Genomic DNA, 26,712 nt, shown 5'->3' with positions numbered 1-26,712 from the left:
GCACACACAGGTCCCATGGGGCAACAGAAATGATAGGGATGCATGTGTAACACATACTCACACACTCACACCTAAATAGCATTCACTCAGTCAGGAGGCAGCTAGGGAGGGTGACCTGTGTCGCCCCCCCCAAAACCAAGAAACATACTGTTCTCTTTCACTTCCTCCCAAAGGATGCTCAGTTCAGAAAAAGCTAAATGTTTCCTGTTTTGTGTGTGTGTGTGTGTGTGTGTGTGTGTGTGTGTGTGTGTCTGTGCGTCATTTGATAGTCATAGAAAAAATAGAAAAAAAGAAAAATGTTCGCAGGAGATTAAAGGACATATCTCATGACACAAGCCTCTGAAGCCTTTTTTCAGACATGAAATTGCCGGACCCAATTGTTTGTATTATTAACTGGAGTTTTCTTTTCATATATGGAGAACACAGCAGGAGATTGTTAAGGTCAGACAAGTTCACAACAACAGGAAAATATCCCAAGCATTCAGGCGAGGGGTGGCGCCTGGGTAGAGCATGCAAGAGGCAGACATGACATTTAAATACTGTGGCTGGCATAATGTGTTTTTGTCAAGAGCACATCGACACATCACCAAAAGCTCTCAGCTCGGATATTTTCAAGTTTACATCATCGTCTGCGTCTTCTACGTGTAGAACCCACATAAAGACCTCCGGATTGTTTCAGGAGAAGATCCGGATCTCAGTGCATATCTAAAAGCAGCATGAGTGAGACGGGGATTATTAGCTCAGGCCTCCTTAAAAACCCAGCACCCAGTGCACCCAGCACAACTCCATCCTCATACCAGGGTACAGGTTCTGAAAGCTAACTGTACTTTTTTTGTTACAAGTAACTAAAACGAGTTAATAGAAACAAAAATAACCACAAAGGGCATTTTATCAGATCCATCTGCACATGTTTGAACCAGTGGACAGAACGAACATCAAGGCAACAAAGATTACAGCAGGACACATACAAAATGATAACATACTAAATCGAACATTGCTGATATAATTGATTCTACTGTCTGCAAACAACTGCTGTAAACGTGCACCCTTGGTTATTTGTATATACTTGAGAACAATAAATACTTATTAAGTCGAGTGTGGTTGGAGCGGAAGACCATATAAAAGATGAATAGGTAGAAAAACACAACTAGAAATCCTGTGTTCAGGACAGTCGGACCTCTGACCTTCAGGCTCACAAGGGTTTCACACATATTTCAAACACATTTTGATGATTATTTGAAACTTTGCCCACGTTTTGATAGAATACAATAGGTCTCCCTTTAAAACCTGTGCTCATAATTCAACTCAGAGAAAATGGCAAAGCTGAACTGAAAGTAGGTGAAAGGTGGAAAGAAAATTTGGGAGGAGGAGAGTTAGTCGGCGGGAGACGGAGACGCAGAGTGCGAGTATCTAGGCTAAAGTGGAATGTCCTCCAGTAACCCCTGATTGGGTACAAGAGCTCAAGAAAGGGAGCAGTGTGTATGTGTGTGTGGGGGGGATTTTTACAGCCACACAGCTGACTCAGGCCAGTTCCAGAAATGGTTCAGCTGGAGAACAAAAGCCTCTCAGAGCACTTATTTGAATTTAAAATATGATCTGGCTTGCTAATCATCGTATCCAGTTATGTATGTTTTTGTTCTCAGCTTGATGTAATAAACACTGTGGTTATTACTCTTCCTCAAATCCTGTGTTCTTTCTCTAATGTTTTCACTGCTCAGGGATTTATAGGATTGTAAGAGCTATTATACTCTTTTATTGCATATGAAACTGGTTTGTAAAGTTTGTAAACGTCTATCTCACTAGGAACTCTGTTGATTGTCCTGCCATCAAATGTAGACACTATGCTTTATATCCTGAGGATTTTGTGTCAGATGATTTAATAAGTTTATATGTTTTATTTCTAGCTTTCAAGTTGAAGGACTTTTTGAAAGACAACGAGACCCTTTCCCACTTCCTGCACCACAATGCCTCACTTCCTCGTCATGCTTTGAAACAGATAGTGGAGGCAGACGTCAATCTGGAGAAGGTAAACTGTCACATTTACTAACTTTTCTTTAAATAAATCCCTTATGTATTTTAAACCACATATTCCCTTCTTATGGTACCCAACTGTCTTGTCCAATAATGCAGGCATCACTGGATCTTTCGCTGATTTGTGGAACACACAATAATACAGTACAGTACAACACAAACAACAGTAAGGGTATAGCAACAGGAGAAAATAATTAAGATTTAGTCAAAGTTAAAAACTAAATATGAAATCCTTCCTCAAGTTCCTCCTCTGTTGATACTGAGCGGCATAATGCCAGTGTAGATAACGGATTCTGAAGCCCCTTTGTTGTGCCCCATTCACATATGAGATAATCATACTGGCCTGGCCACACTGCTGGTGCACAAAACCAGTGACCATGGCTCAACAGCATCTGTCGGACAACAGGCCTCAATTGCTATAAGCTCTTAATACCAGACAGAATCACTGTGACAGGGGGTGTCACATTGGGTACCTAACCCACCTCTCTCTCTCTCTCTCTCTCTCTCTCTCTCTCTCTCTCTCTCGTCTTTTTCTTCCTCCTGTTTCTTATCCCACATCAAGAAAATCTACTTCAGACAATTTTTCTGCTCATTTTCCTTTTTCAGTAACCCAGATTTTTCTTGTCTCATTTCATCTTTTTCTCACTTATTTTCACCCCGTATTTCTCACTCAAGTCTCACACACATTTGCTCATTAGACTTCCCTGGTCCCCCCCAACAACAGCTCCCAGCCCACCCGTCACAACATCCCTGCTTTACAATTGGAGGGTGGGAGTCACATGACTGCCCCTCTTCGCTCCTCCCTTCCCCCCCCTGATTTCTCCTCACGTGCGGAGAGAGAGACGCAGAGACTCATTCACGTTTCACCATAGGATTCTGTTAACCCATCACCCCTCTCGCAGACATCTATTGATCACACAGGATGCAGCTTAGACTAAAGGACTATAAGTGTATCCATTAGTCCAGCATGGTCGATAGAAACGTTATTTAAGGAAAGGGCTTGAAAATGAATGGAAGCATATTGTTGCCGAGGCTCCTGGTTACATGGAGCTTTTTTTCAATGATCCTGCAGCAGTGAGATGCACAAAGGCTCATACATAAAGATCTGTCAGAGGAACAATATGTTTTGAATTCTCAGCTGGATGTTGAGTATGACTCCTCCAAACTGATGGCCGTAAGCCTTGATGTCTTTTTAAAGATTGTCAGCTGTCACTACTGTATGTGGTAGACATGATGTCAAAAGACAGTCAAGGACATTTAGAAGATAAGTCAGTGTGACCTCCCCCACCCCCGCTCCCTCTCTCTCTCACACACACTCTCACACACAAACACATGTGTAGGAACATCTTGCCTCTGTCAGAGAAAACGGAGCATCTGTCCCGTCCTTGAACGTTCCGATGTCCCAAGACATTTGTTACTCCACACACACGGGCACAGCTGCACTGTCCATTCTAAGTAATGTGTTCGACCTTCAACAACACAAGGATTGGACAAGAATTTGTTAAATGACAATGATAATTTTATCTAAAGATACATGGCATTTTATTAGAGTCTGCGTAGAATCGAGTTTCAGTGTATCAAACCTTGCTTTGGCCAAGCATTGATATTTATAATTAATTTCCCTAAGGTTACTCTGGTTTTATGAGCATTTTTGTCTGTAAATAAATCTTTTTGACAAAAACATAGCAAAAGAGTGCAAGGACTAAGCACCAAGGGACTCATATATTGTTACTCAATATGCAGAAGTTATTGTTGAGACATTGTGAGCCATGTTTCTGGTAAATGAATGTTCTCCAAAGACTTTTTACTGAAAAAGAAAATATAACTGGCAGGACTTTTTTGTTGTTTGGTGTCTGTTTCCAAGAAAAGTGGTTTTGTAAACGGAAGAATGAGCCATCAATGAATTCATCAATCCCTTGTGCCTCCATGTTAACACCCATGTTATCATTTTAGCGCATGACAAACTGGATATATTTTTATCTCCTCTCGTGTCCTTTCACACTCTCCCACAATTCTCTGCTTTATCTAAAGTGCTGTGCTTTTGTTTTTCTTCCTTTATCCAGGTGCTGACTAAAGGATTTGGCTTCCACCTCAGAGACCTCTGTAACAGCACGACACTGGAGGAGTTTGTCCACATTGCTGACCGCAACGTGTCGCTTATGACTCAAGAAATTATCTGCAAGTCCTCCAGCGACTGGCTTAACAAGGCCCAGAGCCACTTCCTGTCCAACCTAGACTTCCTCAAACCTATTCGGGTGAGTTCCTCTGTCCTGAATCACTTGTTCACCAGTTGGAGAGTTGGATTCTCACATATTTAATAATTGCCCGGGTTGGATTTTTCCATTGGGGTGTAACCCTTGTGCATACTGCTTGAGTTCTACCAAAGAATGAATGGATCAAGAGCCATCTAGATCAGACAGGTTGTAACGAAACCCACTGTTAGCGTGCAACACCACCCCCACATCTCCCCGGGACACTGCACCTGAAAGGGGAAGATAGAAAGACTATCCCTTTCTCATTTGAACTAGAAAAAACACAGTATCTTCATTCACTGGTGTTTCTTCATCATCACATTCCTGGAAGATCACTGGGTAGTCCTCCAGCATAAACAGGATGGGGGTGTCTTTTACAGGAAGTCATTGAAGATATTCCATGAAATAGAGAAAATATGATCTGGACGTGGTGAGGATTTCCAAACACAGAGATACTAAAGAGAAAATGCAAACATGGCAGATGCCTTTTCTCTCTTTACTGCAGATCTCTGTTTTCTTTATCCACTTCTTTTCCTCCCCCCACCCTCTTTCTTCTCTTTCCTGTCCATTGTCATCTCTTCCCTGCCTGAATCTTCTCAAACAGCCCCCCCCCTCCTCCCATAAAACCCATGACCAACAGACACGTGAGTCAATGGTGAGGGGTGCCAGGAAATAGAAAAAGAAAACATTTTGTTCTGTGCTAGCAGTTGTTAAATGGTTATGCTCTTTAAACATTAGCATTGCTCTAGACATAAATCAAGTCAGCAGTGCTTAACAACGCAGGTCCTCGCTGTGGTGTTAAAGGTATTGTTAAATGTTAACAGCACTCCTGCCTCTAGGTATGAGAGTGAAGTCGGGTTATGGCTCCATATACCGATCTGATACATACATTATATATGTAAATTTACATTTTGCTCTATGTCCAAACTTACAAGAGAGAAATTCCTTTCCTTAAGTAACAGAGTAAGTTGTGTTACATTATTCCACTTTTCCCATTAATTACTCTGTGGTTTTTATGTCTGTGGGAGAGGGGAGGGGTCATTACAGGGGGAGAAAGGGCGACAGCAGCGTGAGCATATGAGAAAGTAGAAAGCTCTAGTGTCTTTCTTTCTTCCTAGAGGGCTGTTCTGTCTTCAGCCATTCGTGTGCTTTTGTTGAGTGTCAGATTGTTCCAGCAGCTGACAGCTTAGTGTGAAAGACAAGAGCACAGACACACACACCCACAAACACACACACACAAACCCACACGCAGCACTTTGACAGACAGGAACACAGGAGGTCAAAGCCACACTGACTTGTTCTTTCTCAGCTCCCCTCACCTTTGACCAAGCGGTCACTTGTTGTGCAAAAACCATTCTGTAACTGGCCATGGCTGTCTTCCTCCACTTCCAATACATTATGGTGGATTTAGTTTAATTGTATTGTCTTATTTGTGTACACAAACCAAAAGACACAGTGTAAAACCTCGGCAGCACATTAATGATTCCCTTTCTCTCCAACAGAAGGATGTGAGGTCGGATCCCAAAGTCGTTCAGGAGGTCTCAGCTGCAACCGACCATCTTCTGGAGAGCCTGGGAGCGCTGGCTGTGGAGGTAAATAAACCACACACACATGCACGCACACACACTGGTTCAACATTCAGCCACATTTAAACTTGGTTCCAACACAGGGACACTGCTGTAATTTACAAAGAATCCCTTTTTTCCACCACAGATAAAAGCTTAAACAATAACAAATAGGCCGTGTGAAGTGCTCCTGTTGTTAGTGGCACAAAAGCCTTGCTGAGCCATACACACACGCACACATGCGGAGAGCCCCTTTCCTCTCAGGCCCGTGCTCTGCTGAGTTGGCAGAAAATAAAGAGCCAGCTGTATGCATGTGATTTGAGCATTTCCTTTCCAAGCAGCTGTAAGAACATCAACGAGCTGGTCCTTAACCACTGATGTTGAAACTTAAGCTCAATGATTTTTTCACCCTCTCCACCACGTCCGCTTCCTCTCTGCGTGGCACTGTGTCCCAGGGCAAGGATTTACAAACACAAAACCACGGAATATGCAAAAGTCGTGGTTGAAGAAAAGTGACCAAAGTTATCATCCAACACTGGTTGAGAGCGCACATGGAGACTCAGTGCACTGTGCTTAGTTGAGGCCAGTGGAACTTCAGGCATGACCTGTGAACTCACAGTGGCATATTCAGTCATCAAGAAAAAAAAAATGTGCTAAGAAAAATGTGAGAACAAAATACAAGCGCCTGTTATAAGACCCATGTTTATATTTATCTTCTCTGCACACTGATTGCCCTGAGCTTATAAGCTGATAAGAAGAAGGTGTGAGTGTAGCAATGTGGAGGAATTAACTGAAGTGTTTATCAACCACTAGCGGGAAATGATGCAACAAGGTGTTAAAAAAGAGAATATTCTTCAATAATTTCTCAATTAATACCCAGTTAATCATCCGTACTCTTAATGTATGGCTGTTGAGTCCTAATTATGCTGCAGTGTTAACCCTCTTAACACTTGTTTGCGTTTGTAATCAGATTATTTAGTTGAGCTCAGGAGACTGGCAGTGCGCAGGTTTGAACTCTAAAATATCTAAACTCCCACTCATTCCGAAGCTGTAAACAAAACCGAGAGCCGTCTTCAGGATGGACGGTGAATGAGGAAAAAGAAGTCATTCATTTTTACCTTTGACAAAACAAATGAATACTTATCCTTTTATATCAATTAATTTTAATTTGAACCGTCATCCATCTCAAAAACATGAGTCATTTTCATATGATTTGTTTGGTTTGCTCTTAGTGTCTGGAGCGATTGCACAGAAATGCATAAGGGATCAAGTTAATGAACTCTAGCAACCTTTTCTCTTCCAAACTCTGATCCGTGTCGTCATGTATAATATGTGGATGGATGATTGAACCAAGAGTCTTTGGTTAATCTCAAGTCACAGATGTATCTTTTCAGAGGGAGCAGGAGGGAACTCTTGTCACCTCAAGACAACCTTCTTCAAATGACAAAATATTCAGCCTGATTTGGACGTGTCGATGATGTGTGACTTCATAATAATTCATTTATGACTGTCCCCTGAGCTGCTCTGGTCCAAATAGCTGTGTGCTGGAGTGGAAATTTGAACGAAAGTAACCTCGAACTTGAAAGCTCTGCAACGAGGTTACTTTAGGACAATCCTCTTCTGCTGCCTGCCTACCTGCCTGTCTGTGTGTGTTTGTGTATGTGTGTTTGTGTGTGTGTTGCTCACCTAGTCATCCAAGTTAACAAGTTTATCTTCTCTCTAACGAGATTATCAGCAGGGGCAAATGAATATTCAGACAGCACGTCGGCCGACTCACATGTGTGTGTTTCAGCTGGTAGAGTCGTGCCCGTTTGCCCCCGGGGTGTGCGAGGGTTCGACACCTAGCAAAAGAAGGAGGTTATGGTTTCTGTCTTGTCGATGTTGTGTTCTCGCAGTTTCTGTAGCTCCTGGCAATGAAGAAACGAGGGTACAAATTACAAGCAGATATGTGACACACGCTGGGGCATAACCGCAAACCGCCAGACACCAAAGAAAGTCGCAGACACAAAGACCCAGATATGCACCTAGACGAACATAACACACTCACAAACGGATGCAGTTATTTGCGTGTGAACAAACAAGGAAGCATGTGACAGTGTTATGCGGCTGAGAGCTCAGCTGCAGCCACAGCATACAGAACGACCTGAGAGAGTGTGTGTGTGTGGTGTGTGTATGTGTGAGGGATCCGAGACGCAGCAGTTCTCTTAATCTGCTTTCAGACACGCACCGTCTCACTTTCGGTTGGAAAACAGGGTTGAATAGCCTGTTGACGGGCAGAATAGAAATTATGGAGAAGTCAGCCAAGGAAACAGTTTCATGTCTAGTTAGGATCTTCTGTGTGTTGATGCCTCATCCCATGTGAGTCTGTTCTCAGTAACAATCCAGTCGAGGAGCCTGTAGAGGTGCCTATTAGGAGAATGACCGATAATAACCTTTCTTTGTTCTCGCATCTTCCACTCCTGCCTTCTGCTCTCGTTTCCACCTCCTGCGCCACAGCTTCTTTCTTTCCTTCTTATTCTTTCTTTCTGTCCTTTTTTTAGCCCATGCACTACCCTCTGGCTCATACTTAGGAAACAAAAACACTGAAACTTCTTCTCCCTTGCTTCGTTTTAATTGCAGAAAAACACAACCCCCCTCATTCCATTCCTCCTCCATCACGAGTCGGTGTCAGAGTTGCATGTGTGGTTTGGTTGACCAGTTTGTAGACAGAAACTGTGGGAACTTGCGCTGACTTGTCTTTTGACCTGTAGTAACCTCCACTTTAATCAGAATGAGCTCCCTCCTCCTTTTAGCCAGATGAAATGCTGCGTATGACTGTTCAGAGGATATCAAGAGAGTGTGACAGAACTCTTTTCTCGTTCATTAATGACAATCGAGTACAGTCGAATTTTAGGTTTAAGTTTTTAAAAACACTACGCAGTTCTTTCACACACTTGCAGGTCTTCGCTTGTTAACAGAGATAACTGTTTGCATTTTGAAGTGCCTAGACACTGCAGAAGGCAACCGCTTCTATGACTGTTTAACTAATCTCATATAATGTAATCAAGAACAACAGTATTTGATTAAAAGCATATTGGCTTTTGCCTTTTCAGCAACACAGTAGCAACTGCAGTTGTACAAGATTGTTGCAAAATGTAGCTGCAAATCCCAGTAAAAAACATGTACTAACATACTTTAGGAATGATTGTACATTATTTGTAAATTAGTAGCAGTGTAATATCATCTTATCTGGCAGAAATGCAAATCCATATAGGCACACTCACACATGCAGAGGGGGGGAAGGAAAGGATCAGGAACATCGGTCCGATTAAGTTACTCGGACCGCTGAGTGCAGAGGGTCTTAATCCCACAGTGCAACACTTGAATACTTCACATGACAACCTTCAATAGGAATCATTCAGAACAAGGAGTACTTTCACTCAAGGGGGACTGACTTCTGGGGTAATTAAAAAAAGTGCATTGAATAATGTAGCATATAGCATATGAACACTAAAAGAAGTAGATAGCCAGCAGTAATAGATACACAGTGAAAATAGTCCTGGTCATGGATTAAAGGAATACAGTAAAAACTGATTTCCTGTATAGTATAAAACTCTTGAAATGTGGGTTGTGTGTGTTTGGTGATACAACGGACAAAAGGTTGGAAACAACAAACATTACATTCAGCAGACTCAGCACAGATAGTCCTTGTTATAGTGCTGTGAGCTGATCTCATTTAGAACTTCACAGACGTGGATATCAGACATTATTCCCACACTAAAATAATTTTCATGGTGCAGGCCGCAGGCAGTGGATTTTGTGGTCGTGTCCTTCTCTCCGACTGCTTCAAATTGGAAAACCTGATATCTTAGTAACTCCTCGAGGGTCCTCTGCATAAACTTGGACTTAAGGATGTGCTGATTCGATCTTGGGGGTAAAAAATACCACTTTTGAAAGCCAAGCAAAGCTGGGGGCGTTTATTTGTATGGTGCATTTCATCAGCAAGGCAATTCAAAGACCTTTATTGACCAGAATGCAGAATAGATATTGTATTTTCAGCATAAAGCAAGACATTAAAAACCTCCACCCACATGTTTCAGAATTAGTATCACTGATCTGACAATGAGACCAACACTCACATCTATGTTTGTGTATTTCTGTGTGTGTCCGCCCCTCAGCTCGCCGGTATGAAGAGTTGGAAAGACATGCGAAAGGAGATCCTCTATCTGACTGTAAATGCCACAGGCTCTCCAAACCAGATGTACCAGGCGGTGTCCCGTATCGTCTGCGGACACCCCGAAGGAGGTGGCCTCAAAATTAAATCTCTCAACTGGTACGAGGACAACAACTACAAGGCCCTGTTTGGAAACCATGGCAGCGGCAACGACAGCGACAGCGAGCCCAGCACGACTTACGACAACTCTTCCAGTAAGTGTCCACTGCTATCTAATCTGAAGCACCTTCAATTTCAACCTTCATTTGTATTTTCCACAGTGTCCTTGACTCAAATTGTCTTGTATGTATTCTTCCAGCACCTTATTGTAACAGCATGATGAGGAACCTGGAGTCCAGCCCCATTTCCAGGATGATCTGGAGAGCCCTGAAGCCACTGCTCATGGGGAAGATCCTGTACACCCCAGATACACCAGCAACACAGAGGATCATCCATGAGGTACACAAGGCTCTTATAATCTCTGAGACCCTTTCAGAATGATCATTTAAGACCCATCAAATGACTGAAGTATGTTTTTTTTGTTTTGTGTGTTGCACAGGTTAATAAGACTTTCCAGGAGCTCGGCGTGCTGAGGGATCTTGGAGGGATGTGGGAAGAGATGAAACCCAAAGTTTGGAGCTTCATGGAGAATAGCGAAGAAATGGACTTAGTCAGAGTGAGTGGGAGGCGCTGACATTGTTCCCGTACACACATGAGAGCGGCTCTTCCTGTTTACATTAGGGGTTCAAAGAGAATAATCTGTGCACATGACTTTGGTGAAATTATGTCTCTGATGTGACTTGCCAGGGAGGAAGGACCTTTCAAGCTCTGAGGCGTCTGTGGAGGCCACCACCCAGAATATCTTAACAAGACATTAACATTAACAAGATATCTGACGGCCCCTGATAGTCACAAACAAGTTCCTTTTTTGGGCTCAGGCTAACAAAAGCACTTTAAACTAAACAGAAAGAGGGCCAAAGCAAAGATGATTAACCAATACACAGACAGATAATCCAGCTAAAAAGGACGAAGACAAGTATTAAATCTATAGTTCAGTGTCTTGCCAATAGGATTATTTGTTTGGCTTAGAGGTTTTTGAATGTAAAGATTTAGTTTCTTCTGCAGGATCAGAAACTGACGAGTTCAAACATCGTCGTCTGATGTGATGCAGTTGGTTACATGTTTCTCAGTAGCTGTTCTCATACATTTTCCACTTTTCCTATGCATTCGTATAAGCACCACTTCCACCCAGTGGTGAAATTTGATATTGACACTGAGACGCTTAGAAAGCAATTTAATGCACAAAGCTGGTCCCCGAAACAGGCAAATATTCTTCTATTACTGTCTCTATCACTGGCACTAATCTCGGTCAGTCAATGTGAGACCTTCACATCACACATGTCTGCATCTGCACTTGAGGTCACTGGTGCAGAATTCAAAATGTATTTTTGCAACTGTGACATTGTAACATACTGGAGGGACAGGTTTAGATGACCGGTTTTAATAACATCAGGGTGTAAATAATATTCTATACTGTACAATTTGATCAGATGAAGTAGGTTTCTCTGTCTAGGAAAGACAACATTGGTGACATTAACAGAGGCAATTATTTAGAGAAAAACCTGTGAGTTGTAAAAGAGGTCACAAGACACAAGGTCACAAGCCAAACAAAAATGCCCGAAGTCATAATGTGATGCTCTAGTTTTTTATTTTCCCTAACCCCCTAACCCTCTCCTATCACACATTTTACAGCACAGTGTCAGTAAGAAAAAAAATCGAAGCTTTCTTTAAAGGTGTTTTGTTTATCTGTAAAGTTTTGTGTTTACTTTCAGATCTAAATATACGAATAAAATAACCAATAAAAATATTTCACCCTTCCACAGACCCTGCTGCAGAATAACGCCAGCGCTGCATTCTTCAACGCCCAGCTCAGTGATACCGAGTGGCGCGTGTCAGACGTGATCGATTTCCTTTCCAAGTCCTCAGAGGACCGGAGACCTGCAGGATCCGCCTTCACCTGGAGAGAGGTCTTCAACGAGACCGACCAGGCCATACAGACCATCTCACGCTTCATGGAGGTAAGTGTCATAGAGGACCGTGAAAGATGTAACTAAGACAACGCACACAAAGTAAAATAAGAGAGACGGCAGTGAAGTTTGCGCCAGGATGGAAATTATTTCTCCGGAGAGAATGTTCAGTGTATAAAATGCAAAGACAGTTCTGACGTCAAAGATAAAGTAATGTAGAGCGAGTTATGATGTTTTCGCATGACTTGTGGCAGATGTGTGTAATTATATCACGATGTAGCTGTCCTCATTGTCATGGTCGGGGGCAATAAAAGTGCATTTAATACGGGTCTCAAGTTGTTTCTGTCAACAGCTCTTATCCAGTATCTTCCATAGAGCAGAAATAGGTTAAATACCAATCGTCCATTTAGGTCAGAGCATTACACAGTCCCTCATCATCTTTTGTTGTTTCTTAATGCACTTTACACTGCATTGAGATCTCGGCACAGCTATTAAAAGCCTTGAAATCCAATGTTCTTTTTCTTTCCCCTCCATTTGTCAAATTAAATCACTGCTATGCCCAGTGTGCCACTTCTCCCTGTCTCTGCATATGGGGTCAGTGTGCCAAAGTTGAGTTTTAGACGTAAACAACCTGCCCCTAGACTCCTGCCAAATGTTAATCAATGTTCATGCTCCAGTGAATGAGCCATTATTACTTTTGGATTTATCTGTGTTAGGGGGATTTCTTCATTGAGATTGTTGAAATACACATCATGGTGTGCTGCTGTGATATAACAGACCGATGATGTGCCTCTGATAATGTTAATTACGGGATTACCTCAATTAGAAATGGTTTTATCCATCAGATAGACTCATGATCTTTCTAAATATAACCCATGATTATAATCTTGTTTCCGTGACCTTAGACTCCCACCAGTCTCCTCTGTCTACTGTGGTTAATGTGGTGTACCAGTCATTTTACAGATAGAGAATCCCTGACTTGAGGTCAATTAGGTATCTTTGTCAGTCATAAAAATGTCTTTTACAATGTTAATATGTAGCAACAACCCACTGACTAAGATCATATAATGTGTGTAAACCGGCTTTTCTCGCACCAAAAAGTATGTCAAGGCCTCTGGACCAGAAGACACTGTCACGCCTGCAGCATTAGGGGTCATTAAGTTGTTTTATCATTGTGCTCTCTGAACTCGTTGGTTTCTCACACTCTCGGTATGCAGGGATGATGTATATGTCAGATAAATAAGTGAGGGTGTAATATAGACGGAGGTCTCAGGATGTCAACTTAACAACTGTGGTATGGCTACTCAGTGTCTGCACAAGGCACATAATTATGAGTAATAGGGTTTAAAGATCAGAGTCGTCCAAGAAAAACATTTGTGAGGAAAGCATGTGACTGTTTGAGGAGGGAGTCGACTAATTAGCAGGTGCATGCTGATGGCTCTGGAAACCAGGGCCGTTTCAAGTCGAGTATGTCATATCGCTTTTTGTCTTACATCAGCTCTCAGTAAAGTATGGCCTAAACCTGCTCTTCTCATTCTCAGTGTGTGAACCTGGACAAGCTGGAGCCTGTGGCTAATGAGGAGCGACTGGTCAACAAGTCCATGGGTCTCCTGAGCAACCAGAAATTCTGGGCTGGCATCGTGTTTCCTGATATCGCCCGTACCAACAGCACCGACCTGCCTGCCAATGTCAACTACAAGATCCGCATGGACATCGATAATGTGGAGAGGACGAACAAAATTAAAGACGGGTAAGAGGCCATGTCCAACTGTTATTAAATCTTTGTATGATTTGATTTAGATTTATTAATTTCCATCTTGTTTGGCAGGTATTGGGACCCTGGTCCCAGAGCAGACCCCTTCGAGGATCTGCGCTACATCTGGGGTGGATTTTCCTACCTGCAGGACGTCGTGGAGCACGGAATCATCAGAGCCATCACTGGCTCAAAGGAGAGGACAGGCGTCTACATTCAGCAGATGCCTTACCCCTGTTATGTCGATGACGTGTAAGTGAACTATTTGAGAAGAAAAACTTTAAATGTTTCTCTGTAGAGGCTCTTGAAAGGTTGTTTGACTGTAATTTCATGTGCCCATAGTTTCCTTCGGGTGATGAGTCGGTCGATGCCCCTCTTCATGACCTTGGCGTGGATGTACTCCGTGGCCATCATCATCAAGGGCGTTGTGTACGAGAAGGAGGCTCGGCTCAAGGAGACCATGAGGATCATGGGACTGAACAACGGCACTCTGTGGCTCAGCTGGTTCATCAGCAGTTTAATCCCGCTGCTGATCAGCGCCTGCCTGTTGGTCGTGTTATTGAAGGTTAGTGTTGGACTTGGACATGCAGGGGTGTCTTTACACAGGAATATCTAAAAATAATAGAATAAAGTCGCCTCCATTTCTCACACTTTATTGTTCGTAAATGACATCAACTTGTGGGATACAAGTGATATCAAACTGCTGCATCCAGGGAACAGTTTAAACATTGTTTTCTCTCTTCTTCTCTTGTCAGATGGGCAACCTGCTGCCGTACAGTGATCCAGGGGTCGTGTTCCTGTTCCTGGGATCGTTCGGCGTGGTAACCATCATGCAGTGTTTCCTCATCAGCACCCTGTTCTCTCGTGCCAACCTGGCAGCGGCCTGCGGGGGCATCATCTACTTCACTCTCTACCTGCCCTATGTGCTGTGTGTGGCCTGGCAAGACTACGTCGGCTTTGGAGCCAAACTGGTTGTGGTGTGTGGAAGAAACCATTTTATTTATATAGCACTCAATACAACACTCTCAAAACAAAGCTAGAAAGTGCTTCACACATAAAACCCAGACTGATTGCTCTCGTCTTCTCGCAGAGTCTGCTGTCTCCTGTCGCTTTTGGGTTCGGCTGTGAATACTTCGCCCTGTTTGAGGAGCAAGGCGTGGGTATCCAGTGGTCCAATCTGCTGGCCAGCCCTCTGGAGGACGACAGCTACAATCTAACCACCTCCATCTGCCTCATGCTGTTTGATGCCTTTCTGTACGGAGTAATGACCTGGTACATCGAAGCTGTGTTTCCTGGTGAGCCATTGAAGGATTTTACTATCTAAATTTATGATATACAGTTAAATATTGATAGGACTATGAGTTCTTGTAGATTGTTTCAGTGTACTCTGTTTAAAACACTAAAATAATACTGTCTGTTCCAGGTCAGTACGGTATCCCCAGAGCTTGGTACTTCCCTTTCACTAGGACGTACTGGTGCGGGGAGAAAGAGAACAGAAACCTCTCGGCCCCCCCGTCAAAGAAGGGCAACACTGAAGGTACCAATGATTATCAGTATCATTTTTCTGTCTAAGCAGAATTTTGAGATATAAAACAATTAGTGAAACAACAAGTTATGTCATTACTAAAATGCCGTTCTTGGCCTTTTTTTATCCACAGCTGTGTGTATTGAGGAGGAGCCCAGCCACATCGAACCAGGTGTTTACATTGAAAATCTGGTGAAGGTCTACAGCCATGGGAAAAAGCTGGCCGTAGACGAGCTGTCACTGAGGTTCTACGAAGGACAGATCACCTCCTTCCTCGGACACAACGGAGCTGGCAAGACCACAACTATGTAAGTTAACACACATTTTATCGCACAGTATAAGTTCAATGCTCCCAAGAGAATTGTTAAGGGAATTTGAAATCTACTCAGTTGAGAAGATTTCCTCATGTGCCCTTGCCTTTTTTCTGATAGGTCAATCCTTACCGGGTTGTTCCCGCCCACTTCCGGTACGGCCTACATCCTTGGCAAGGACATCCGCACTGAGCTCAGCACCATCCGACAGAATCTGGGTGTCTGTCCGCAGCACAACGTACTGTTCAGCATGTATGTATCCCATATCAAGAGATTCTTAGCACCCATGGTCCCGCCTGTGTTGCGCTAGATGTGTGATTTGTTGACTTGCTGTGACCCAGGCTGACGGTTGAGGAACACATCTGGTTCTACGGCCGTCTGAAGGGGCTGCCGGAGGAGAAGGTGAAGGCTGAGATGGAGCAGATCGTGAACGATGTCGGGCTGCCACACAAACGACAGTCCCGCACCTGCACCTTGTCCGGTCAGTGTGAATATTGAAAATGTTGAAATTAAATGAAATAATTTGACATCGGATATACGAAGCAAGAAAGATTTCACTCTAACACTTCCTTCCGGTTGTCTTTGTAGGTGGGATGCAGAGGAAGCTGTCAGTGGCCCTGGCTTTTGTTGGAGGCTCGAAGGTTGTGATTCTGGATGAGCCGACTGCTGGGGTCGATCCTTATGCACGTAGGGGCATCTGGGACTTGCTGCTTAAATACAGACCCGGTAAAATGAAACTACTCTCACTCTTTTCCATACTTGATGTCGTTAATTTTCTAGTTTTATAAATCATTCAGCCAAAATATCCTCAGAAGCAGCACATTCCATCCAATGAAGGTCAATGTGTGTTTACCCGATGTTAGGCCGCACCATCATCCTGTCCACTCATCACATGGATGAGGCCGACATCCTGGGCGACCGCATCGCCATCATCTCCCATGGAAAGCTGTGCTGCGTGGGCTCCTCACTTTTCCTGAAGACTCAGCTGGGGACAGGCTACTACCTGACCCTGGTCAAGAGAGACTACGACCTGGCCCTTCAGTCCTGCAGGAATTCTGCCAGCACCGTCTGCTACAAGAAAACAGAGAAGGTAAGCATCAATTTATTATAAAAAATTAAATGCGATGTATATTTTCATCTAATGTTCTTACCTGTGAAACCTCTTTGTCCTTTGTCCAGGAGGACAACGTATCAGAGAGCAGTTCTGATGCTGGTTTGGGCAGCGAACCGGAGAGCGAAACCACCACCATTGGTAAGAACTGACACTAAACTGAACTGACAGTTTTTCTCTTTCAAGATTAACTTTGCAACAAATACAGTCTTTTATTCCTTCTCACTAAACTCTCGATCTTTCCTACAGATGTATCCCTCATCTCGAACCTGATATTCAAGCACGTCTCGGAGGCTCGCCTGGTGGAGGATCTCGGCCATGAACTCACATATGTGTTGCCCTACCAGTCCGCTAAAGACGGAGCCTTTGTGGAGCTCTTCCATGAGCTTGACGACCGACTGACCGACCTGGGAATATCCAGCTATGGAATATCTGACACCACCCTGGAAGAGGTGACTTGCCCCTTTTGTCTTTTCTTCCGCAGATGGTTTTAAACAAAATTAATCTGTTGTATTAAATGTCAATTAATGGTTTTAAGCATCTGGGGTTCATAAAACATCTGCTTTGAGTTTATCCATTTTTAAACTCATGTTTTCCAACTCAGATTTTCCTGAAAGTGGCTGAGGACAGTGGAGTGGACGCTGTGGAGCTTTCAGGTGAGATTATTAACATTTTCCACTTAAATAGTTAGATTTACACTATTTATGCGCCTAACACCTATTTCTTTAAAAAATATTTAAAGACATATTTTAGGAGAATTAAATGAATGTGTCTACTCTCCTGCAGATGGAGTCGTACCAACAAGGACCCGTCGCCATCACGCCTTCGGAGACCACCAGAGCTGCCTGAAGCCCTTCACCGAGGACGACTTTGAATTCAACGACTCTGAAGGTGACCCAGTTAGAACTGCACCACCCAGTATGCAGTGCAATGATAGCAACATTTTTGCAATTGCAGTTATATTATTAGCAATGTGACACGATGAGTGTGCTCATGTGTGTTGCGGTGTCTCTTTCCAGAGTCCCGTGAGACCGACTGGCTCAGTGGAACAGATGGTAAGGGTTCATACCAGGTGAAAGGCTGGAGTCTGAAGAGGCAGCAGTTTGTTGCACTGCTCTGGAAACGATACCTCTATGCTAAACGCTCCAGAAAAGGATTCTTTGCTCAGGTATGCTGATGATTTTTTCTAACTAACTTTTAGTCACAGACACAGTAAACCACATGAGGACTCTGTCTGTTCAATTTGATGTTGTAATATGTAATAAATGTTATACATTTTTTTATTTTTCAGATTGTTCTGCCTGCGGTGTTTGTGTGTATCGCTCTGGTGTTCAGCCTGATCGTTCCTCCCTTTGGAAAGTACCCCAGTCTGGCTCTGGATCCCAGCATGTACGGAGAACAGTTTACCTTCATCAGGTGAGATATTACATTTGATCACGTTTTCCTCCTCCAATTCATCCATTTAAATATGATATCATTAAAATAAAATGGCCAACCAGTTTTCTGTCAAATCACCTTCCCCCCTCAATCAAATCTTCCATGATTGCACTTTTTAAAATGATATTAGATTGATAGCATCATCTGTGTGTGTTTATAGTAATGACATGCCTGAGAATGCCCACACCAACAAACTACTTGGAGCTCTGATGGGAAAACCTGGATTTGGAACACGCTGCATGGAAGGAGAACCCATACTGTGAGTTTATCTCTTTTTATCTTACTTTGAAATAGAAAAAATAGAAAAAATAGAAATATATAGATACTATTGTAGATCTCAACATAGTATCTAATATTAGTACTGAATAATGGTGATTTGGTGAGTATTATTAACTTATCTCGCTCTGTGCTCCAGGAATAACTCGTGCACTCCATTAGAGGATGAGTGGTCGATCCCACAAGTCGCTCAAGGTTTGATGGACATGTTTGAAAACGGCAACTGGACCATGGAGAATCCGTCACCAATGTGCGAGTGCAGCTGCGACGGCCGCAAGAGAATGCTGCCCGAGTGTCCGGCTGGTGCTGGCGGACTTCCACCACCACATGTTAGTGACACCAAACATTAAGAAAGTCAAAGATATAATGGTTATTAAATAATCAAAATAGAGAAGCAATAAAACAAACACTGAAAAAACAACAAATGTTAATCTATGTTTTGACCTGTTTGTGTTTCCAGATGAAGATCAGTGACAAAGACACACTTCAGAATTTGACTGGCAGGAACATCTCAGACTACCTGGTTAAAACCTACGCTCAGATTATTGGAAAGAGGTAACACTCATCTCTCATATGTGTGTTTGTGACAAACCTAAATATGTGTTAATTCTCACAAAAGGAATTGTTGATGTTGAATATCTTCTTCCTTTTTTCCAGCCTGAAGAACAAGATTGGGGTCAACGAGTTCAGGTACATTATCAGAGATGATTTGTCTCGATATATCAATAATATTGAAATAGATTAGCCTCTGTGCTGTCTGGGTCCCTCACTGATGTTAAAACGATCCTGCTCTCCACAGATATGGAGGATTCTCGCTGGGTGCCCACGGTTCTAAGCTTCTGTCCAACAGCGACGATCTCGACGAAGCAATCGCTCATCTGAGGAGACGCTTCCGCCTGGAGAGGGTAAGAGAGTTCATGATTTGACCACATACACACTGCACTGGTCCACAGCAGCATGTTACTGAATACAAACTGGCTAATAACATTTAAATTTTACTACTGTAAGTCATGATGAGACATTATTATTATTTCAACATGTTTATGTTTTAATACATTTTTGATGTAATAGACGTTGTTATTGTAGGTTTGAACTAAGAGCCCTCTCTCTCCCTCTCTCCCTCTCTCCCTATCCCCCTCTCTCCCTCTCTCCTCCTATCTCTTCCTCACCCCGTCCCCCAGGGAGCAGCAGCTGATCGTTTCTTTCACAGTCTCTCCAGTTTTGTCCAAGGATTGGACAGCAAGAATAATGTCAAGGTTAGCACAGACATGCACATGACCCACACACTCAAAAAGATTACACAACAGCACTTGGCCCTGTTTGCTACTGACGAGCTTCCCAGCCAAAATTCTTCAACAAGGCTCTGTGAGACACAATATGCACACTGATTCTAGTCGTATTGTGTACATTGATTGCATAATAATTGATTTCCACGTTGTTGCAGATTAAACACTAGCACAGCTGCAGCACCACAGTCCCACAACACTTCCACATACAGTTTCTTCTTTTTTTCTCAGAAGTTGTTCTTTAATCCCTAATTCGGACACATAAAAAGAATGCCTTAGTAACAGCTTAAGCACATATGCAATATGCCTGTGAATATGGAAAAAGGTCATAGGATTTAATAAAGAAAATCACAACAATCTTCCACTTCTCACCTATGGCACTCTGATTAGAAAGGTAGCAATGTACTTCCAGACGTCTTTTTTAGTTACTGGGACTGAAATGTCACTTCGCTTCTCTTTTCTCCAGATCTGGTTTAACAACAAGGGCTGGCACAGCATCGGCTCCTTCCTCAACGTGATGAACAACGGCATCCTGCGAGCAAATCTGCCAGCCGGCAAAGACCCCGCAAAGTTTGGTATCACCGCCAACAATCACCCACTCAACCTCACCAAGGAGCAGCTCTCACAGGTCGCACTGTGAGTATCAGGATTTTGAGCTGCATTTTAATTTGTACCTATTATATTCTGGAGAAATATCATCTTATACTCATTTCCTTCTTTCGCTCTCTTCTCTCTTCTCTCTCTCTCTCAGGATGACAACGTCAGTGGACGTGTTGGTGTCCATCTGCGTGATCTTTGCCATGTCCTTCGTCCCGGCCAGTTTTGTGGTTTTCCTCATTCAGGAGAGAGTGAACAAGGCAAAGCACTTGCAGTTCATCAGTGGAGTGCAGCCTCTCCTCTACTGGCTGGCCAACTTTGTCTGGGATATGGTAAGAAAATGAATTCAGTTGTTTCCACTGGCTCTTCTCCACACTATCAGACAAATTAAAAGAGAAAAGTCTTAATAAGTTGGAACATGCTGCTCTTTTCTAAGCCCTGATGCCTGTTTTTCCTCCTCTCTTGCAGTGCAACTACATCGTCCCAGCTACACTGGTTATCATTATCTTTGTGTGTTTCCAACAAGACGCCTACGTCTCCTCCACTAATCTGCCTGTGCTGGCTCTGCTGCTGCTGCTCTACGGGTTAGTTTGACTCAAATTCACTCTCTTCATTTTATAATTTTCTCCGTTTCTTTGTGCTTCTCATCTAACAATGATCTGTGTGTTTCCTCTCAGGTGGTCGATCACCCCTCTGATGTACCCAGCCTCATTTTTCTTTAAGATCCCCAGCACGGCCTACGTGGTTCTAACCAGCGTCAACATACTGATAGGAATCAATGGCAGTGTCTCCACATTTGTGCTGGAGCTGTTCGGCAGCAATGTAAGTAACGTCTCTGTGGAGCAGACAAGTTATTAACTGATGATTGAAAAAAAATGTCTAGAAGAAAAGATATTTGTAAGATAAATGATTCTACCCATGTTGATTAAATCTTAACTGTAAATATTAATGTTTCAGGAGGTCGGTGGCATCAACGACATCTTGAAGAACGTGTTCCTCATCTTCCCACACTTCTGTCTGGGCAGAGGACTGATTGACATGGTGAAGAATCAGGCAATGTCTGATGCTTTGGAGAGGTTTGGTAAGTACAGCACACTTCTGTTAACAACGGCCATGTGTGCTTGAGGATTTTTGTTTTACTCTTTCTGGTTTTGACCAAATGTTTCTAAAACAACGGAACTGTCTGTACTGTTTCAGGTGAAAACCGGTTCCGTTCACCTCTGGCTTGGGACATGGTTGGAAAGAATCTGTTTGCGATGGCCCTGGAGGGCCTCATCTTCTTCATCATCACCGTCCTCATTCAGTACCGCTTCTGTATTAAGGCCAGGTGGGTGAAACTTGCCTACTATGGGTGTTCAGGCAGGTTTAAAATCTTCTCTGTGAGAGGGATTTAAATGTAAAACCTCCAGTAAATCTGTTTTTATAACGCAACTCCTCCTCTGTTTCCACTCTGTGCTTGTCCAGGTCATCCACCAGTCACCTGAAGCCTATTGGAGAAGAAGATGAGGACGTGGCCAGAGAGAGACAGAGGATCCTGGGTGGAGGAGGACAGACCGACATCCTGGAGCTCAGGCAGCTTACCAAGATTTACAAGCGGAAACAGAAGCCAGCAGTGGACCGGCTGTGTGTCGGCATCCCCCCTGGAGAGGTATGAAACAGAGGGATTGTCTTAACACCTGGTTTACCTGTTTAACACAAATCTAGACCAGACTACAGTGAAAGCTTTAATATGGGTTTAAATGGATTTGTAAGACAGAATTCAAAAATAATGGTCACATTTCTTGAGGTAAACCGTTTGTTTCCGTTCCTGCAGTGCTTCGGTTTGCTGGGGGTGAATGGAGCAGGAAAAACCAGCACCTTCAAAATGCTGACAGGAGACTCTCTAGTGACCGGTGGAGAGGCGTACCTGGCTGGCAAAAGGTAAGAACACATCTTACCACAGAATAACCAACACATCCTGTCATCGGTTATGGACTATTACAGGATGCATTCAATATTCTGCTATGCAGCGTCTTTATTATGGAAGGTTTTTGAAATAGTTGTTGAATCAAGGCCAGAATTTTCAACAGAAAAAAAAAACAATACTCTACTTCTACACATACTTTTGCTTTCTATAACACTTAATAATGCTCCTCTTTGTGTTAATCTCATTCCAGTGTAACCAAAGAGATCGATGAGGTGCATCAGAACATGGGCTACTGTCCCCAGTTTGATGCTATCAACGACCTGCTGACTGGCAGAGAGCATCTGGAGTTTTACGCCATCCTGAGAGGAGTGCCTGAGAAGGAAGTCTGCGAGGTCAGCATCAAACACACATACTTACATCATCATACATTATATGAGTTACACAGTCTGTGTTAAAAATATGTATGTTTAAGTGTGTGAAACTGAAAACACTCATCCCATCCACTAGGTGGCAGAGTGGGGCATCCGGAAGCTGGGCCTGGTGAAATATGTGGACAAGTCAGCCGGCAGCTACAGTGGAGGAAACATGAGGAAACTGTCGACTGCCATCGCTCTCATAGGAGGACCGCCTGTCGTGTTTCTTGATGAACCAACCACCGGCATGGACCCTAAGGCGCGTCGGGCCTTGTGGAACGCCATCCTGAGCATCATCAAGGAGGGACGATCTGTAGTCCTCACCTCTCACAGGTTAGACCAGTGATCTGAACTACATCCGTTTAATCAACAATGCAAATGTGTATTTCGATACCCCATGCAGTATTTTCCTAATACTGCATCCAAGAGATTATTCCTTGATTATTCCCCCCCGTTTATATATATATGATAATCCTAATCTTGGTGTGTTGTGTTTACAGCATGGAGGAGTGTGAGGCCCTCTGCACCAGGATGGCCATCATGGTCAACGGCAGGTTCCGCTGTCTGGGCAGCGTACAGCACCTCAAGAACAGGTAGGAACCCTCACCAGAATCTCAAATAGACTTGCAATACAAATACATCGCAAAGTAGAACGATAACTTAACAAAACATTTAAAAAACACAATGTTAAAAAATGTGAAAAAGTAATCCTGGAGCCCCTGATCTGCACCTAATTAAATGTGGGTCCTTCTCTGACCCATAATGCATCATTCCACTACGTTTCATGGTAATCCATCCAGTTGTTTTGGCAATCCTGCTCACTAACAGCTGAGCAAACTAAGACAGATGAAAACACAATTCTAGGCAGAGAAATGACATATCATGAGAAATTGGAGAAAGGGTCAAGTCTCCTTCTTTTAATTCTTCATCCTTCTTTTCTTCTCCCTCAGATTTGGTGATGGCTACACCATCATCCTGCGGGTGGCCGGGCCGGACCCAGACCTTCGGCCGGTGATGGGGTTCATAGAGCACGAGCTCCCAGGCAGCACGTTGAAGGAGAAGCACCGCAACATGCTGCAGTACCAGCTGCCCTCGTCCCTCACTTCCCTCGCCCGCATTTTCTCCCTGCTCTCCCAGAACAAGGAGGCGCTCAGCATAGAGGACTACTCAGTCTCTCAGACCACTCTAGACCAAGTAAGCACACACACCCAAAGCTCTGACTATGACTAGGCTTCATCTTTGATTCCAACAGAGACTCATTTCCTTTTCGTCTCCTTACTTTTCTACAGGTGTTTGTAAATTTCGCCAAGGACCAAAGTGACGAGGACCATTTGAAAGACATGCATCTGAGCAAGCGGGACGCTGTGGTAGTGGACTTTCCCCAGCTGAACTCCTTTCTCAAAAACAGCAAGACTCGGGAGAGCTGCGTCTGATTCGACATCGAACCGTCAGCGGGTTGTTGCTCTGCTTCAACCTCCCTCCCCCCCCCGATCCCAGAAGACATGGACCACTAACCTGAGGGGGGAGATGAACTGCTTTCATTTTTTATTTTTTATTTCTATTTTGTAGTCTTTTTTTAATTGTTATCATTTCTCAGTGGACCTGCATTTCAGCGCACAGCCTTTTGAAAAGGCAGAGACCTGCAGGTATCGCGACAGACACTGAAGCTATGAAATCTCAATGCAAATCAATGCAAGACGTATATAAATATATTTAAGAGGAGGAGATATTCCTGTGGGGGCTGGAGACTGGTGCTTCTCCTTCACTAGGCGGACGGAGAGAAAGAAGAAAAAAAAAAAAGAACACTCAGAACACTTGAAGCAGCAGCGCGTTTATTATGCTGCGTCAGACTGGAAAGCCTGTACCCCTGCAACTCACTCAACGGACAATGTGTCGGGGACGACAGGACCAGACATCTCTATATTTTTGAAACCCCGTTTCTAGAATAGTTAGCAGTAGTCAGTGGGACTGTGTATGTGAAATCATGGCAGATAGAACAAACAGAAACAGGTTTGGATCCTTCACTGCCAACTGCTTAAAGACAGACTGACTGACTACTTTTTTTATTCAGGGTCAAAACTCTCACAATCTCAAGTTTTTATAATGTGAGCCATGGTCAAAGAAAAATACAATCCAGTCGATTTCAGTCAGAAACAAACTATCACGCAAGATGATTTTTACAAATTTGAACTCTAATATCAAGATCGACGCCCAAGTTGTCTTTTTGTTCTTGGTGTCCTTGACATTGTCCAGCACAGTGCCTATACTGTACCATGGTGGGGAGAGGAATCCGAGCACTCCATTGAAACAACAATGTTTGTAAGGCTGTCGAGGAACGTAGAGGACAGATGGCAACACGCATCAAAAGCACACGAAGGAGATTTGTTTTTGTGGAGTTGACGAATGAAACTTGACGGTTTTTAGTTTTTTTCAATTTGTGTCCGTTATTGTCAAAAAAGAAAAACAAAAAAAATTCCTGTGTTTGCTCTACAGTCTGTTATGCCGGCTTGTTGTTTTACTCGCCCTCTGCCCTCTTTAAAACGGATCCGCAGACCGATGAGAAGGGACACGAGAAAGATGAAGTTGAACGTTGGGACTGTATCGATGAAAGTTCGTTGGAAATATATATTGCATGCTTTCCTCCGGGCCGCACACCTTGACTGTCAGCACTTTAGTGTGTGTGTGTGTGTGTGCAGAAAAGCATGCCGTCAGATCAATGTGTATAGGACTGCAGAGGACTGTTTCAGTGTTGTGGGATTATATACACGTGGAGCTTCAACCCAAATTCTGTTGTATAAAGAAACGTTCCTGCAAATGATCCTGTAGCCCCGCCCCCCCCAAGCATGGAGGAGATGGTTTTACAGCTTCAGTGCTCGAACGTGATCTAAAGGTGGAGTCCGTTCCAGTAACATGTGCGATGGGGGATTTTTAGACCTGAACTGGCGCCAATGTGGATATCGTGTACATTAACAGTCGTTTGATGTCAAATCAAAACAAAAAAAGTGTTACCAGTGGAGTGAACAAAACGTATGTGTGCCAAACGGAGCTGAATATGTATCTGTGATCAACCAGCATAATCTCGAGGAGGCAGCTGTGGTTTGAAGTTTATTTCAGGTCTTATTCATCGGCTTGACTGATAGAAATCCTCCTCGGTTCATTTCCAGCAACTCAAACAAAATGTAACGATACACGTGCTCTCTCTCTCTCTCTCTCTCTCTCTCTCTCATTCAGTCTGCATTAGAGCCATCTATCTTCTAGTGGTGTTGCCAAATTCTGATCTCTGTCTGATCACTTTGATAAGCTGTCAGAAACTAAGGAGCATTTCTCGTATCCAGAGCAAGTGAATAAGTCGGACTTCACATAAACAGGGACCACGTCAGTTAGAGTTGTGCTTTGCGATGCTTTAAAGTCCAAAAACAAACAAAATCCAGGGTATTAAATGATGACAGAGTATCATTACGGGTGCTCTGTGTCGTATCAAAAATCTTGGATGGGTGTTTTTCTGTTATCTCTGGGGTGTAATAACTATTGTTAGGTTTAACCCTGCACCAATCCTGACAGTCTGCGCCTCAACAGACCAAACCCCTCTGGGTACGTTTGCCCGTAAGTTGCAAACACGCGGAGGTTGGGGATTTTGGAAGTCAGACATTAGAAAAACAGATCTCTGCACTGGAAAACCGATAAGACACATGGCAGCCACACCACTGTATTAAAGGAGTTGTGAAAAACTTGAAGAATATGAAAAGTCTCATGTGATCGAGGGGAAACGAGCGAATGGCAGACAGTGGTGAGATAAGAAGAGGAAAACAGAACAGTGCTACGGTGGTGATTTTTCTCTTGTGCTCAATATTATCATTTGTTTACATTTTTAAGTATTAAGCGACAGTTTGAGTCTGTTACTCATTGTGCATAGTTACTCTTTAATAAATAAATAAAAATTCATACATTTTGAACGACGACTCCTCATCTGATTATTTTATCTTTCACCTGTGTACCCTGAGCGAGATACAAAACGCCACCATGGGCCTTT

At 43.3% G+C, this 26,712-nt stretch overlaps 1 protein-coding gene across 1 annotated transcript in view; it reads left to right on the top strand.

The window, feature by feature from the left end:
* LOC133953234 (phospholipid-transporting ATPase ABCA1-like) overlaps nt 1-26,635 on the top strand; it is a 33,287-nt gene extending 6,652 nt beyond the window's left edge. Inside the window, exons 6-48 of the mRNA XM_062387052.1 lie at nt 1,905-2,026; nt 4,095-4,286; nt 5,786-5,875; nt 10,006-10,255; nt 10,360-10,499; nt 10,600-10,716; nt 11,924-12,118; nt 13,609-13,817; nt 13,896-14,072; nt 14,163-14,385; nt 14,576-14,797; nt 14,911-15,115; nt 15,244-15,357; nt 15,479-15,653; nt 15,777-15,908; nt 15,998-16,137; nt 16,245-16,382; nt 16,520-16,746; nt 16,836-16,908; nt 17,017-17,219; nt 17,372-17,423; nt 17,554-17,658; nt 17,787-17,935; nt 18,059-18,183; nt 18,365-18,463; nt 18,620-18,809; nt 18,941-19,035; nt 19,138-19,170; nt 19,280-19,385; nt 19,662-19,736; nt 20,233-20,402; nt 20,518-20,695; nt 20,832-20,947; nt 21,041-21,185; nt 21,321-21,444; nt 21,561-21,690; nt 21,828-22,011; nt 22,177-22,283; nt 22,520-22,661; nt 22,777-23,015; nt 23,183-23,275; nt 23,633-23,876; nt 23,972-26,635. Of these exons, the coding sequence (XP_062243036.1) occupies nt 1,905-2,026; nt 4,095-4,286; nt 5,786-5,875; nt 10,006-10,255; nt 10,360-10,499; nt 10,600-10,716; nt 11,924-12,118; nt 13,609-13,817; nt 13,896-14,072; nt 14,163-14,385; nt 14,576-14,797; nt 14,911-15,115; nt 15,244-15,357; nt 15,479-15,653; nt 15,777-15,908; nt 15,998-16,137; nt 16,245-16,382; nt 16,520-16,746; nt 16,836-16,908; nt 17,017-17,219; nt 17,372-17,423; nt 17,554-17,658; nt 17,787-17,935; nt 18,059-18,183; nt 18,365-18,463; nt 18,620-18,809; nt 18,941-19,035; nt 19,138-19,170; nt 19,280-19,385; nt 19,662-19,736; nt 20,233-20,402; nt 20,518-20,695; nt 20,832-20,947; nt 21,041-21,185; nt 21,321-21,444; nt 21,561-21,690; nt 21,828-22,011; nt 22,177-22,283; nt 22,520-22,661; nt 22,777-23,015; nt 23,183-23,275; nt 23,633-23,876; nt 23,972-24,115 (6,389 nt within the window). The 3' untranslated portion in view covers nt 24,116-26,635. The remainder of the gene's footprint in view (nt 1-1,904; nt 2,027-4,094; nt 4,287-5,785; nt 5,876-10,005; nt 10,256-10,359; nt 10,500-10,599; nt 10,717-11,923; nt 12,119-13,608; nt 13,818-13,895; nt 14,073-14,162; nt 14,386-14,575; nt 14,798-14,910; nt 15,116-15,243; nt 15,358-15,478; nt 15,654-15,776; nt 15,909-15,997; nt 16,138-16,244; nt 16,383-16,519; nt 16,747-16,835; nt 16,909-17,016; nt 17,220-17,371; nt 17,424-17,553; nt 17,659-17,786; nt 17,936-18,058; nt 18,184-18,364; nt 18,464-18,619; nt 18,810-18,940; nt 19,036-19,137; nt 19,171-19,279; nt 19,386-19,661; nt 19,737-20,232; nt 20,403-20,517; nt 20,696-20,831; nt 20,948-21,040; nt 21,186-21,320; nt 21,445-21,560; nt 21,691-21,827; nt 22,012-22,176; nt 22,284-22,519; nt 22,662-22,776; nt 23,016-23,182; nt 23,276-23,632; nt 23,877-23,971) is intronic.
* Nucleotides 26,636-26,712: the final 77 nt, after the last annotated feature.

Source organism: Platichthys flesus, chromosome 5, assembly GCF_949316205.1.
Source record: "Platichthys flesus chromosome 5, fPlaFle2.1, whole genome shotgun sequence".
NCBI classification, from domain to species: Eukaryota; Metazoa; Chordata; class Actinopteri; order Pleuronectiformes; family Pleuronectidae; genus Platichthys; species Platichthys flesus.
The sequence above is the reverse complement of the archived record's forward strand: the minus strand, read 5'-3'. Positions and strand labels throughout refer to the sequence as shown.